Source organism: Semicossyphus pulcher, unplaced genomic scaffold (genome assembly GCF_022749685.1).
Source record: "Semicossyphus pulcher isolate SPU_LCO1_2020_fin unplaced genomic scaffold, fSemPul1.0.p SCAF_11, whole genome shotgun sequence".
Taxonomy (NCBI): Eukaryota; Metazoa; Chordata; class Actinopteri; order Labriformes; family Labridae; genus Semicossyphus; species Semicossyphus pulcher.
The window spans coordinates 21,002,576-21,018,101 of NW_027211615.1; the positions used below are offsets into that span (position 1 = coordinate 21,002,576).

At 41.7% G+C, this 15,526-nt stretch overlaps 1 protein-coding gene across 1 annotated transcript in view; it reads right to left on the reverse strand.

Moving 5' to 3' along the window:
- LOC138585227 (centrosomal protein of 128 kDa) overlaps positions 1-14,069 on the reverse strand; it is a 47,304-nt gene extending 33,235 nt beyond the window's left edge. Inside the window, exons 1-13 of the mRNA XM_069657520.1 lie at positions 13,890-14,069; positions 13,135-13,221; positions 12,594-12,726; positions 12,337-12,455; positions 11,905-11,996; positions 9,924-9,996; positions 9,278-9,388; positions 6,508-6,594; positions 5,998-6,072; positions 5,699-5,828; positions 3,797-3,936; positions 2,468-2,539; positions 1,994-2,183 (exon numbers count right to left, since the gene is read on the reverse strand). Coding sequence (XP_069513621.1) covers positions 1,994-2,183; positions 2,468-2,539; positions 3,797-3,936; positions 5,699-5,828; positions 5,998-6,072; positions 6,508-6,594; positions 9,278-9,388; positions 9,924-9,996; positions 11,905-11,996; positions 12,337-12,455; positions 12,594-12,726; positions 13,135-13,221; positions 13,890-14,063 — 1,483 coding nt within the window. The 5' untranslated portion in view covers positions 14,064-14,069. The remainder of the gene's footprint in view (positions 1-1,993; positions 2,184-2,467; positions 2,540-3,796; positions 3,937-5,698; positions 5,829-5,997; positions 6,073-6,507; positions 6,595-9,277; positions 9,389-9,923; positions 9,997-11,904; positions 11,997-12,336; positions 12,456-12,593; positions 12,727-13,134; positions 13,222-13,889) is intronic.
- Positions 14,070-15,526: the final 1,457 nt, after the last annotated feature.

Genomic DNA, 15,526 nt, shown 5'->3' on the forward strand with positions numbered 1-15,526 from the left:
GCGCACCCGCTGTTTCCGGCTAAAGTAGTTTAACTCAGTTACATGCACCGTGTCAGCCGTGACCAGGAAAAGTGATGTCTGGAAGTACTGACTAAAAAGACGACGATAACGTGCTGTGCAAGATATGTGGTGTTAAACTTCCCAAGAAGAAGCCAGCGGAGACAGACGACAGGCAGTCTCGCATCACATCATTTGCTAGCCCTGTGAGCACACGTCGTTGTGATGACACCAAAGCGGAGAAGATTAGCCTGCTAATAACGGACATGGTGAGTGGAGATATGCTCCCATGAAGTGTTATGGAAGGAGAAGAAGGCTTCCGTGAGCTGATGGCGTTTGTTGAGCCGGAGTAAAAGCCATCATCACGCCGGACAACAGCTACGAGTGGAAAACGTGTGAGTTACGTGTTTCGCAACACAGAACAGAAGTCCATACAGTCCGCCACTGCTGTGACGTTTGACAACAAAATGTTACAGCAACGTTAATTGAAGGGCCTATTAAGGTTGTTCAATGCATTTGAAATTGCACTTGCTTTGTATTGTTGGCAATTTATTTGTGCCATATATACTTTATGTGAAAGTGTTAGATAGCAATGTTCTCTTGGAGTTTTTTTTTACGGTAAAAAAATATAGAATTTGCGAGTACTCGATTACTTATTCATAAGGTAAATAAATTACTCAAATATTGAGATTACTAGAAATGCCCATCCCTAGTATTTATAGCTTATTATGGTATGTTTTAATTCAGTGAATTAAAGCATTTTCCTCGTCTTTCCTTCAGAACCAAGAGTAGTTTTCCACACTTCATTGAAAGGGAACTGCACGTGACAAACAGCATGGATTGTACTTAATTCCTTTTCTCTCAAATTATCACTTAAGGGTGCAGAAGAAGCTGCTTTTGCTGATTTTCTAGAAAGTTTCTAATAAGAACAATGTCAAATAAGAACATGGAGGATAATGAGCAAGAAATAAGATTACACATTTAAAAATAAAAAATCTGTTTTAACACTGGGAAATACTGATTTAGATTTGTGCATGTGTTGATTTACATGTGAACGCAAATGTTTCCGGAAACCAAAATGTAAGGAGGGAGAACCGTTGCTCGTTTGATATGACATCTGACAGAGCACACATTTTCGTGGCATGGTGTGTTCTTTACCATGTTCTGTATATTACTGTTGCAAGCTGTGGAAACCTAGGTTCTTTTCCTCCACTCAGTGACATCAGAACTACAGGGAGAGTTTGGTGGAGAGAAGTTTTGTTTTCTCGCTGCCTCAGGCGTCCCTACAAATCATTCTACTACTGGAATTGAGAAATGCATTTCAGTGCAGAGATTATTGATTACTTTTTAGAACACACTGTCAAAGTCAAAGCAGCAAAGCATGATCCAAAGTCCACTGCTACAAAAACTCAACCAAAATAGTCAGCTTTTGTTAACAGTGATGCCAGCTGGCTAGCTGCTAGCACAGCCAGCAGCGGCACATACGGATTGTTTGAGATAGACTTCCTAAGAGCCAATGAGTAGAGTTGACGGGTATTTGAGCTGCAGGTGCCAAGCAGTGCCAACTTACACCTTGTCAATAAGCCCATGTGTTATCAGACATGGTCTGTTTTACTTTTGCTGGATTCCTTGCAACAACCGAGAACTTTTACTTTGTTGAAACGTAAGCCAAAGGAACAAGTATTGCCAGCAGCAGCAAGAATGAAGCCGACTGCTGAGCGGCTTGGATTGGTATCTTGGCACAGAGAGACACAGTGCGAGTCTCACTCTAATGTACAATAACATAACAATCACAGCTGTGCACGCCTGTAACAAATAGCACGGTTGTTTATATCATAATCCTTGTGTATGTGCAATGCATGCAAGATATTTGTTTTGGTTGTAGAACGGCAGCCAACATTACAGAACAGTATATAAAGACTAGCAATGACTTAGTCACAGCTGATAATTTCGGCTGCAGAGTGAAAAGTCGTGTAATGAATGTATCCGCATTAACCGACCTGCAATGCCTTGTCGGTGTGGAAACCAGCCTGTGCCCTCTCCTCCTCCAGCTCCTTCTGCAGTCTCCTGCACTTTGCCCTCCACTGACGCACAGCCTCTTGGGCCCTGGTCTTTAATTCATCTCTGCTCCTCGTGCTCTCGTGGAGTAATACCTCTGCCTCCCTCCTCTCCGCCTGGCCTCGGCTCTGAAAGGAAGAGTGAGTTTATAAATAAGGCGGGGATTCGTTCTTCATAATCTGAATCTGTGTTTTTGAACCACGGTGTGGGTCCTTAAATGTCTTACAGCCCTAATTCTGCTGGGTATCATTACTGCAACGTCAGTTTTTCTTTACTCTGTATTTCTGTGAACTCACACAGAATATGCTTTCAAATTAAATTGCCACTAGAAAAAGCACCGCTTGTTCCAAGTCCTTGAATTAAATTACCGCTGATGAATTACAGTGGGATGCAATAACCAATAATAAAATACCTGTATGTCCCTCAACTGTTCAAGCATTCGTAGCTGCTGTTGCTCCCGCCGTGCCAAGTCTGATGACAATTCCTGGTATATAGAAAAGAGAAAGGTCAAGGATGTGTGTGTGTTAGTGTCGCTTCTACTGCTAATGGGAGAAAAGAGACAGAGACGGACGGAAACTGAAGACATAGGAGTGGGAAGGAATGGGTTTGGGGCGATGGAAGAGGAGAAAAGGGAAAGAGAGACAGATGATTTAAGGAGGGAGAAAAAGGGAAAAAAGGTATGAAAGACTTTCGGAAAAAGGGCGAGTATAACAAGCACGAGGAGGACAAAAGGTAAAGACAGAAAGGTCAAAGAAGGTTGAGACTGTGTTTACAAGCTGTCTACAATTGGATTATCAGAGAGGCTGGTCTGAAAAGTAGTCTGAAAGGAGAGTTCCACTGGATTAACTCCATATCCACAACAAAATAACAATCACTTTGAAGTTTCAAGTCTGATTGAAGTCTAAAGAAAGGGCATGTCAGGTTAGCCTGGTGTTTATACTGAATAAGGCTGTCAGTTAGCAGTAATTAGACATAGACTGATTAGTCATAGCCCTATTACACTCTTTATAAATGCAGTCACTGAGAAATTGAATCTTCCAGCCTTTTCTCCTCATTATGCCTCGTTTTTGCTCATTTGCCGTTAAAATGAAACGCTTCCAACGTCTATTTTGATCTTGACATAAAAACCATAAGAAGTGCCCCCAGGTGATACATGCAAACACCCACTTCATCTCTGAACACCTACTCGGCAATGAGGGAAGCGTGGGAGTTTAAAAACCAGTCAGTGAAAGAAACATCAGAGATGAGAGGAGTGTGCCAATGCTGAAAGTGCAGCTATTTCTACTTACATTTTATTGATACCCACCAGAGCTTTGAATCCCCCTGTTTAGCAAGAGAATGTTCCAAGTTTTTTTCTAATTTTTTTTTTATGTCTTGTTACTTTGATAGAAGCGACACATCGCACCAGTTTGAGAAGCATGAACGACTGCTGGTTGACTTCTGATTTCCTATTCCAACTGTCACTTCATCTGTTGATTTTTAAGAGGATCAAGTGGTATGGAGTTGGCGGAGGATGCGATCACGGATGAGAGGCGACCGGCAAACTGAAATAACCCCGCTCAGGGTAGAAACGGGCAAAGTCAAAAGGGTCAGCTCCAGATGAGAGATCCTCAATGTTTCCCATTTATCCTTAAGAGTGCGCTGAAAAGAGAGCCAACTAAGGAATGACATGCAAAGCTTTCTCTGAACCACTGATCTAATAAGCACTTCTAGTTTTATTGAAATACCCGCAGCCACACACCTCCACCTGTAAGCTGAGTTGGACCCTCTCCTTCTCTTTGTGGTCCAGAGCCCTTTTCAGTTCTTCAACCTCGCTGAGGACGGAGGCCTTGCTCAGCTGGAGTCGCAGCTCTGCCACTTCCTTCTCCAAACTCAGACGATCTACAGACAATTAAAGTGGCAGTAAGCAACATGAACATTCCTATGTAGAAAACATTTGTCCTCTGTATTACTCTGCAGCACCAAACACGCACGTGCATTTTGCAACTGGTGTGTGCTGCACGGCCGTGCGGTGCGTCTCTCTGCAGCACGAGAGAGAGGAGAGGTGCTGTTTATTCCAAAAGTACACTTTATTGCTGGCAAAATGTTCAAATACTACTAAAGTTATCATTATAGTTGTGATTCGTGGTGTGGACCACCTTTTTACCTCTAGGTGTTGGAGCTTAGTGCTACCATTAGCTGTAAGAGCTACCGTTACCTGTCAAGAAAGAAGAAGGCAACCTCTGCATCGCTCTTCCGCCCCTTACACTCCCACTCGTCTGATCCCGCTTCTTATTTAGGGCTCTCTTTGTAGCTTTTTTCGTCCTCCAAGCTCTTCCTTCTTTTTGCTTCTTTAGCAGTACATGCCGTTCTCAGCGAAGGAGGTACAGGAAATTTGCCGCAAGTTGCCATAGCTCCTGACTGACACAACCTCTGCGTGCGTGCTGCTGACACAAGTCACGTAGAAGTCGGGCGCTCACAGTCACAGATCAGCAATCAATCATTTCAATTTTATATTATTAGGGAAATGCAATGATCAATATGTGTTATTTTGACCAAATTCTTGTGGCCTACTGTAGCTTTAATAAAAGAGTTGTTCATGTGAAAAATCACACTGTGCTCATTTGACAAGGCGCTGATGTGTTTGTGTCACTATGACGATCGGCTAAGAATCTCGCCAATACTGAGCGGGTATAATCTGCATTGGTAATTGAAAGAAGTTCCTGGTGCCAAGAGCCAAGCGAGTCTAGCCGTACCAGTGGAAATGAGGCTAAATGGCTCAGGAGAGACTATTTTGATGTATTTTCTAGCTGCATACTCTGAAATTTTGTTTACCTCTTTACAGGCTGTGTTAGAGGCTCATATGCATCACTCACTGTCAATCACTTCGCTTGGTCACTTGGGGCAGACCAAGAGTTGATGGACGTGAACAGAATATGAATGAAGTGATGAGAGATGTGAACGAAGCAGGATTCAAATACACAAAGGTGCTGATACAGAGTACGACAGGTGATGTCGTCATTGAGCATTTGAGCAGCTTTTATCCAATGACATTCAGATTAAACAAATAATGTATTTCAGATGAATATTCCTGTTGCACATTCAGCCAGTGTAGAACTTAATTTTTTATAAGAATCTTTCAATTTCAAACTTTTACTGCCTTTAAGGCCCGACAATCAATACTGTTAGAAAAACTTTAGAGCACTGATAGATTAGATTTTCAATACTTTTCTCCTATCTACACTCATCCTTCTCTCCTTTTAAGATCATATATTTGACAGTATTTTTCTCCCTTCTCTCTCAGCGCTATAGTCCAATCAATTATCTGGTCTCTCAAACGCTCCACTTGTCTTGTTTTGACTCTTGCTGGCCCTGTATGTGCTCAGGCTTCTCTCTTCCCACTGCCCTGCATTTACCCATTTCTCCTACCCTTAAAGGTAATTTGATCCAGCAATTGGCAAAGCATGCGTGCAGTCTGGAGATTTTCTTCCAGCAGAAATGGATACGTAAAAAATAACAAGACATAGTACCAGCTATTTCTATAGTTACAGAGTGTTCAGAGCCAACTTTTAACCTGTCCTTTTGACCTGCGTCCAAACCCTCTCTGCCTTTTTCTCTCCTCTGTATCTAGAACTATATTCAGTACCTGCGCCTCGCTGTCCACCTCTTCCCTCCTCCCTGTCAGTGTGGCTGCCATGTGGCTGAGCAACGGGCTGAAACGTCTCCAGCCGGGCCCTCTGAAGCTCGTTCTTCTCCTTCCTCGCCCTCAGCAGCTCACCGCGCATATCCTCCACCTGGGAATCATCAGCCGAGTAAGCAGACACAGAGAAAGACATCTGACTGTCTGGGAGCGGGCAAAGCGGCACTGTGGTACTCTTAGAAGCCACTGCATTGTTTGTCTCCTGAGGTCTACTGTACATTTTAATATACACACGGGTACAGTCTGCACAGACACAAACAAACCTGTTGAACAAGGGACTCTCTGCCCTCCTCAGACTGCTCAAGTAGTCTTCTTGCTCTCTCCAGCTCCTGATCCATCTGAGGAGAGGGCAACAGTAACAATGTGAGGACAAAACATAATAAGCAAGTGTGCGTGTTTGTACCAAACTACTTCGCACTGCAGATACTAACGATGTCAGAATAAAACAGCCACTTTGCCTATAATAATAATAATAATATTCGTAATTTCCACATTTTTTTACATTTACAACTTTTACATCCTTGCAATGAAATGATAACAATACGTGAAAACCATTTTATGTAATAATTAAGCAATATCACATGAGAGGGAGTGATATCATCACGGCTGTGACTCGGTCGCAGGCCGAGTGCCGCAGATAATCACAGCCCACGACCTCGATTGTGTCATGCTTTTATACAACAGTTACACAAGCGGCAGGTCAGCAGGTCTTTAAAGACACAACCGCCAGAATAAATCACCAAATTTTTACGTTTCTAATCTTATATATTCACCTTGCACTTTTCCCTCTCTGCTTTCAGTAGCCTGGCTGTCCTGGCCTCCTCTCTCTCATGAGCTTGAACTCGGCGTCTCCCCGAAATCTAGAAAACACAATAAAACAGGTCACAGCATGTATTACGGAGGGGTTGCTACTGCATCACAGATTCTCCCATCTCAGCTTCACGGAACAAGACACTGACATCATAGAGGATTTGCTTGGGAGCTTATATCCCACTCATTCCCACTTATTCTGAGCAGGCTGTGGTGATGAATTACCGGCTGCTAGCAATAACATCTACCCAAGTGACTCATCATCTATTTGATTCAGATCACAGCGGGCCCATTGGTGGGGAATAAATGTGCCCTCTGCTCTCCCTCCTCTCCTGCTCTTTAGTAGTAAAAGAGATTATTTTCCTCTTCATTTCCTTATGCTTGTTTATTTACCCTTAATTTTTGGACAAATGCGTTATTTCCCACCGCCCCGGGCCCTGCTGGTGTCCCATTAGGGCACTCCGAGAGAGAGAGAGGGATGCAAATGAATTGGTAGCTACTATCATTACACAGTGTGTTGAAAAAGTCTGGCTCACAAAAGGTTATCAGTGTGGATACAGCTACACAGTGCCCCCCTGTGGTACACTAATGAACTGCAGCAGGTGCAGGAGATGTTTAAAGGGACTGATGTCATGACACTAATGAGCTCATACAAAAACCATGTCTTCCAAGCCGGTACCCGGGGAATATAGGGGGCAGTTATTTCAAAGTTAAACGTGACGGTAAGCAATGTAAGAGAGCAATAAGACAAGGTAGCTGTGACTGTGGGCATGAGTGCATCAAGCGATGAGTATACAACACTAAAGTGCAGCTAATGACAGAGCTCTCTCAGCTATTAAGACAAATGCACGCCTAAAAAGGAAAAAAAAAACATGATTGACATGAAGCATGCGAAAGTAGTAATTACTTGCTTAGCGACTATTTGCACGGCATCAAAGCATCTGCGTAGGCTTTTTTATACTCTCATAAAGCATAGCGGGGGGGGGCTAGGTGACAGAGTGGGAAGTCTGCTTTAACTAACAAAAGAGGACAGCACAAAGAGAAAAAACTTCAAAAACACGGTGGTGGTGTTTCACATGTTTTCTGATGGACATCGATTGTCAGCGCTTTGATAAATGCAAATTATGTGGTGCGTGCAATTTTGTGGAAGATAACTAATCACACCAATTACAGATGGAGGTTTGGGCTCTTTTCTGACTTCGTTTTTCAAAGGTGAACGATAATTATTCTTCAGGGTTCACTTGAGAATGTTTCAGTATTCTTTTGTCCACCCCATCAAGTTGTCTGTGCCTGAGCTGACAACCAGACAACCAGGTTTTTTTTAAATTGAGCAATCCTAGACGTGTAAATGTCACCGGTTTGTATTATTACTCAGGAACAACCAACAGGCATTTCTTGCTGCTGCTACTGGTCCTGTGGTGCTAGTATACATACTTATATAAGGTTTTAATCCCAGTAGTAAATCTTCACTCTTAAAGTGATAATCTTGAACTTTTTAATTTAAATAAATATATTTTAAGTCGCTATCTATCACCGAATGAGGTAACACAATGCTGATTGACCAACTGATGAAAGCCTTTGCATTTGCAGTATATTGTATTTTTATGGACTGGGTGTCTGTGGTGACATTCGCGGAAAAAAATCACAAGCGGCGCCCAGCTACTGGCGCGTTTTCCATCACCCAGCGAGTAAACAGTAATCTACTATGGCTGAACAGACAAAGAAAAGATGGATGACTACAGATACAACTTCAAAAATAAGTGAAAATCCAAAGAAAAAGAAACAAATTCGACGCTCAGATGAAGGCAAACAGTCTAAAAAGGAAAGCGACCGTCAGCGAGGAAAATACAACCGGAGCCAACCGTGGACTGTTTGGATACCTGGGCAGTGTGCTTCCGCAATTACCATTTATCGCCATAGGAGCCGCCAAAGAGAACAAAACTGAGATCTTTGAGATTACAACTAGTTTCCCGGTACGTGTCGTTCACCCACCGTTCTCTCACTGGGCGTATGAACGGCGAGTCTGCTAGTCTGTGCAGTCAGTCACCACCACAAAAAGAATATCTTCAGTGAGAAACGTGAGAGTGAACTAGCTCATTCACCACCAAATAATTCAGCCACTGGTATAGACTGTTTGGCTTTGATAACTTGGCGTTTGCCAACCCCTCGCTCCTCCTCAGAACCACCCTCTATTCCTAATACGGTCCACTTCTGGCTCCAGAATACCAACATGGCATCTTCCATAATCCCGACTTCATTTACGCACCCGAGAAATCAATGGGTGAGGTCATGGTGGCTATGTCCATTACTTACAGTCTGTGTATTTGACACATTTCTTTCCTGCTCTATATTTGAGGTCTGCATGCCATAAGTTGTATCATAGGCAAATGTGTATGTGTGCTTCATGCATCCTTAAAACTTGCTTGCTTAACACTGCTCGGGGACTGCATATGAAAATTAGCCCGCTGCTTGAATTTGACACATTTACATGATGTTGATGTGAATCAATATGCATTGTGAATGACAGGTAAAATTATTAAGAAAAAGTTTAGTATTTTTAAATTCCATTTAGTCCTTTCTTCATCTCTCCATTGAATTTATGAGCCTTCATGTAATCTCAAGATTGTTTTTGGGTGTTCTCTCTGAGTGTGAGATAACACAGCAAGAGTGACAACAGGGAGGTGTGAGATGGAGCTATCACAGTAGATAAGTAGTGGTGGGGGGGAGTGTCACCTCCTGCAGATCGTCAGACATTGCAGCCCGCTGATCGGTCCTTCTCTCTCTCTCCTCGGCGTGCATCTCTCTCTCCAGCTCCTGAAGACGCTGCTCCACGCGAGACGTCACCTGCAGACAGTGAGATGGAGGACGCTTCGGGTCATGCAAACATCATCAGTGCAGGAATGGCAGCAAGGTATGATAAATGAGACACCAGGAAATTAAAAGGGTGGATGACAAAAATATCTTTTAGAACTGACTGGAAGTATTACATTTAGGATGCAAGAATTCCCAGTCTCATCAGGAAGTATCACATCCACCTGTAAAAGACAGCTAATACCTTTATCTTGTCGCGTCCGCAGACTTGACAAGATAAAAAATATGAAACATGCTGGCTGTCGTCTGGAGCTGCATATTTATCACAGCAGTGATGGTGCAGTGAGGTGCCTGGAAATTATGCTAAATTATTTGCTAAAGTTAGACTTCACTGAAGACACCTGATAAAGTGGACACCACGTTTCCGTAGCTGTTTTCTATAAAGAAAGGAAAGTATTTGCATATTTTGCATACAGCTGCTTCCATTTATTAAAAAAACACTCTCTCTTTTCTTCTTAAGCCCACAGAGCTGAAAGCACACTTCAAGTATTGGCGGAGCAACACTCACTGAGGTCTGTCCCTGAGAAGTTGTCAAGTGTCCTGTGAGGCTCTCCATCGCTCGCCTGGTGTCGATATCAGACCTACAAAAAGAAAGAAAAATGCAGCGTATTAGAAATATTTACAGCAGAGTTTTCCTTTGTTATTCCCAAAATATGACTGCATAATGTGAAGCCGGTAAGAATAATAATGCAGCTTCAGATGATGAAGTACGGTGAATGGTTAATTTGGTCTGGTCAGCAACACCGGGAAGTAGAGAGATTTTAATAACCTGAAAATGTCAAATTGTTATACATGTGGAGGCAAAGATACTTTGCGGTGCTGTCTCTTTAAGTTTCCAATGACATCTTTATCACTTTCTCATCATGGACATTTTAAAGACCTGAAACTATTAACTCTTTTAAAGCTCAAGCAAAAACTTTTAATGTATAATACATGTGAAAAATAAAAGATCAATGTCCTGCAATGGCCTAGTAAGACCTGAGGCAAATAATGTAGGAAATCTGAGAGTAGGCCGAGAGAATATACTGCATAGACGCCTAAATCTAAAGCCTTATCCAGATATTCAAACCAGAGCCAAAAATACTTCCATATTTATTCCAGATCTATTGTTACAATTTTGTATCATTTACCAGTGTTGTGTGCCGTAGTAGTGTGTAGTTTGTGTTGTGTTGTCATGTGTCTCTCTCCTGTGTGCAGGTCTTACACTCACTGCAGCAGGTGACTAAGCTCACCTGTTTTAACGTCAACAATCAAGGTAGGAGTATAAAGAGCAGCACAGAGAAGACAGTGCCAGTAGGCCATTCGGCTGCGTGTGCGTGTGACGGAGCTAACTAGTGCTAACTCCATCGGTGGAAGGAGGGTGGTTCTCTTCAAGGCAGTGTTGCCTGATGAGATTGACAGCTTCCAGCCCAATTACAACTCAAAACAAGCCCAATTCAATAAAAACCCAAATCGTGACCTTGCCAGAAACCCATGTAAAAACTGTAAAACCATTACATACGCAATAGAAAACAGATCATAAGCATGGAAACCTTCATATCTGCATCAAATAACCAAAGATAAAATGTTAGATAAAAATCCTATCGCAACCCAAAAAGAGTGTAGTTAGACAACCAAATACACAATTTGGCTTTGTGGCGTCTGCCGTTGTGGCGAAACCACAATAAAGTGATCAAATACCGCCATGAAATGTGACACCAAATCACCAAAATCCAACCTATTTAAAAACTATAGGATTATGGAGGAATGAAACATGTAGCATAAATAAATAAAAAATATAAATAAATGAATATGCCGTTAAAATAAGGCATCATTTAGGCATTGATGAATTGACAAAATGTGACTTAAATTGATTAAAGAAATGTAGAAAGAAAATGTATGACACATTGTCAATGATAATGAGTAAATAGGTCCTCCTTTATTCATAAGATTGAATACAACTTATGTCAATCAAATGGGTAAACAATGAGTAAGTGGAAACCACGAAATCTTTGTTGACCATACAATGACGGCTTGTTTGGTGTTCAAAACCACCAAATGTTGACAGAAGCAGCCCACAATTCATCTACCAGCCCAACGCTATTTTCCCCAGCCCAAGGCAATCAAAAGAAGCCCATTTGGGCGGAAACCCGCCCAATCTGGCAACACCGCTTCGAGGCCTTCGTGTTTGTTTTTGATAGAAGCTTTGCTTATACTTTGTTCCTCCCTTCTTTTTCCTGGGTCTTAATTTATTGTTACTCCCCTCATTCCCTAACCACCTACGGGGAACGTAACAAACAGCTTTTCAAATCTGAAAGATTTTGACACAAAATTGGCATGTTTTTTTTGCTGCTACAGAAACTGACAGGTAATACAACAAAACGCCAATTAGAGATTCAATTCAGCACTAAAAAACCATTTCCCTAAAGACAAAGACACTGGGGAATTAAATTGTGTTAAAGCCAGTGTTGACAGTTTTGATGTTCAGACTTTGCCCTCCCCTTGAATACCTATTTCTCCTGAGGATTTCTCTATCCAGGTCATCAGACAGTCTCTGCTGGTCACAGCGCAGATCCCTCACGGATTGGTGCATAGTGTGAATCTATGTGTGACAGCCACAGATGGATACAGAATACAAAACATCAAGCACAAGCAAAGCAAAAAGTTGGCTATCTTTGTTTAAAAAAGAGATACATATTAAATGCAGCCACTGTGGAGAGCATGATTGAACGAAACAAGGACTCCTGAACCGGCAAATGTGAGTATACACAAGAACAATACCTCATTTAAATTCAATCATGTTGAGACCCTTTAAGATACGCGTAAAAAATCCTATGTTCTGTATGTTGCTGACTCAGTGTACCCTCTTGTGGAAACTTTCTGAAACTACATGAAAACAACAACGGGCACTAATTTGTAATTGGTCTGCCTCCATTGCTTACATCCTCTCCTGACAGGCTGGCATCCTTGAAGCGAACGCCGGCAGACTGAGACCTCCTTCTTCTTACAGGAGTGCTTGTATAGTCCCTCAGTGGAGAAGTAGGATAGAAACGCTGGCCATCTGAAACACACATATAACATACAAAAATGACAGCAGTCTTTGTGTTTTATCTCTTTGCAGATTATCCAGAACTAAGACCACAGTAAGAGAACAGCTGACAGCAAATCCCTTTCTATAATCTTATCTAGTTCCTCATACCTGATCCCGAGCAGGCTTCCAGGTCACTAGTGTGCAGGGTGGAGGCCGAAGCTGAAGCACTCCGAGCCCCATTGGATCTGGTCAGCCTCTGTGTCTGCAGCTGACTGATTGACTCCTCCAGGTTGTCCCTGAGCTGGTGCAGCAGAACACAATTGCATAATAGAATAATCAAGCAAAAGAAGGAACTGGTAAAGGAAAGGAAGAACTGAAATCCCCCCCAAAAAAGAGAAAACAAATCACATCCCTGAAAAGATTTCAGGAAAGAAAAAACTATTTTAAACTACTTTAAAAACTATTTTACTAACCACTCAGACTGACATTCTCACTGAAATGTTATAGGTATACACTGAAGCTGCAGATATTTGAAAATGTTGACACACGCCTGACATTGTCCAGTGTAAACAGTGGGTGCTACAGCAACAATGCTGACATCAAAACATGACCATGTGGTAAATTAAAAGATCTATGTCCACGTATCTGCTTCTTTAAGATTTGAAGAGATTAATATCAATATAATAATCAATAAAAACAGGTGTCTGACCAGGGCCATGGCTTCAGCTTGATCATCTGTATGGTCCCTGTAGTGGCCCAGCATTCGGTCTACTTTGTTCAAGTTCCTGCTGGTGTCCTGCCGGAGCAAAGAAGCTTCATTCAATGACATTTTAGGAATCATTGCAAGCTATAGACAAACATATAAACGAAAACTGTTTTATACATGTATATGGAAGCTGATACTTCCCTGCTGCTACTGTCAGTTATACATGATGTTATGTGGTTAAACAGTTTGTAGAGTCCAAGCCAGAGCATTAGACTTCGGGGTTGAGCAGGACTACAAGACACAGATGCATATTTCAGGGTTCCCACTCTTTTTCACTTCTGAAATCTCAAAACTTTTCCATAACGTTTTGCCAAATTTCCATTAAGAGACTTTTTGTGTGATGATGATAAAAGTAGGTATATTCCTTGATAGAAGGTTGCTGGAAATTTGGAAATCAGAAGGGTCAAATGCATAGCGAACAACGAGTGGCATTTTTATAGAGACGGTCACTGAGCCTCTGGCTGGCTGACTGGTTCCATAGATTTTTTAAGGAAATTCTGATAAGCTTCCTGACTAAAGAAACTAAAAGTATAATCATTATTCAAACATTTCAAGACTTTTTTTAAAACCCTCAGGGGATTTTATCAATTTACAAAGGGCCTGGAATACACCATTTTCAAATTGAATAACTTTTTCATGATTGTGGATTGGATGAAATCTGAGCAGATGCAGCTTTCTCATCAGACAGAGCACAGTACCTGTAACGTGTTTGCCAGTGTGCTGATTTTCTCGCTGATGTCTGCTGTTTGACCATCACCTCCACTCCCACAGGGTGTGCCCCTAACCCGGCCAGGTCTGCGGTGGGCTTCACGCCCCCGATGCCTGTGCCCCCGCGTCCGGTTGTACGAGTCCGACTCACTTGATGTATCCATAGTTTGGGACAGGGCAGGTTTAACGACGACAAAAGGCTAACTGGGCAAATCTGACGATTAGTGACCAGCACGAGCGTCGACTGCGGAAAACGCTAACTGTTAACTGAAACGTTAATCAGATTAACTATCAAACAGGGCTGCTTTTGAACTGTTTTTACGAGAGATAATTTTGGCATTGTTAACAGAAATGGGATACCTTTCAGTATTACCTTACCAAACCGTGGAGACGGAAAGCTATCTGACCAGCAGAACATACAAATTCAAACTGTCCTCTTCCCAATCAATCACAGTGCTGGGCATTGTTGTGGGTGATGCTCCTCTGGCTAGCAACAAGTGGAAACTACTGTGAACGTTAGCTAGCTATCCAAACGTTAGCCAACTAGTTTAGCCTTGTGACAATACCGTAAAAAAGGCCAAACTCTGCGTAAGTCCAGCGGAAACGGGGGAAATAAATGTCACCACAGCCGTTGGTTTTTCGCTTTTGGAGTAATAGCTAACAGAAGAACAACCCTCAGCTTTACCGTGCTATGGCAACTTAAACTAGCCGCGTCTGAACAGGAAAACAACGGATCACAGCTGCCGCGAAGGAAGCCGGGAAGTGTATGCTTCCAACCCTGGAGCTGTGTGGGAATGTGTTATTGGTGAACTACATTGTCCAAAGTTTTGCGTTTGCGCCAGTGCTACCGCTCTTCAGTTAGAAAAGGAGAAAGAAAAAGTAAGTAGTCAAAAAACAAGACTGTTTGTTCTTGTCACAATTAGAGAAACATTGGTTTGAATGTTATATCTGACTGTGTGTAATAGTTGATTCATATTTTTTCCCAGGACAGTGCAGGTTTCTTCTTATTATATCACCTGGTCATTAGGAACGTCTGGTCTCAATGTTGATTGTACAGGGCTTATCCCTTTTCTTTGATTTATTTTTATTTATTTATTATTCCTTTTATATTGTCTTTGTATGTTGTTTTTATTTATTATTATTTTTCTACTGCTACGACTACTACTATTTCTACTCTTGTTGATATTGATTATGTCTTTTGATATTTGCCAAGGATATAAATGAGGTCTGGTCATGTCAAGGTTTAACCAGACTGTTCTTGTTTTCTATCTTTTTTATTGTTCCATTTAGATAACAAAAAATACAAAGTAACAGTTTCTAAAAATTTTAACTGTATGATGGTTGTAAATGTCAAAAATATTGATAAAAAAAAACAGACGTAATAGGACAAGAAAAGTTTTTTTAAAAGTTCAAAATGTAAGAAAATTAGATTTGGTCACAGAGTAGACTCAGTGTAGCCTAATGGATAATTTATGTCAACCGACTATATAAGTATAATTGACTGACTAGAAATATTAAATACCATTCACTACTGCTATAGACGCATACATGTATAATAAATTGGGCATAAGATATACTATAAGCGTAGTGTGCCTAACAGGCTACAATGAAATACACGGTTTAAGGG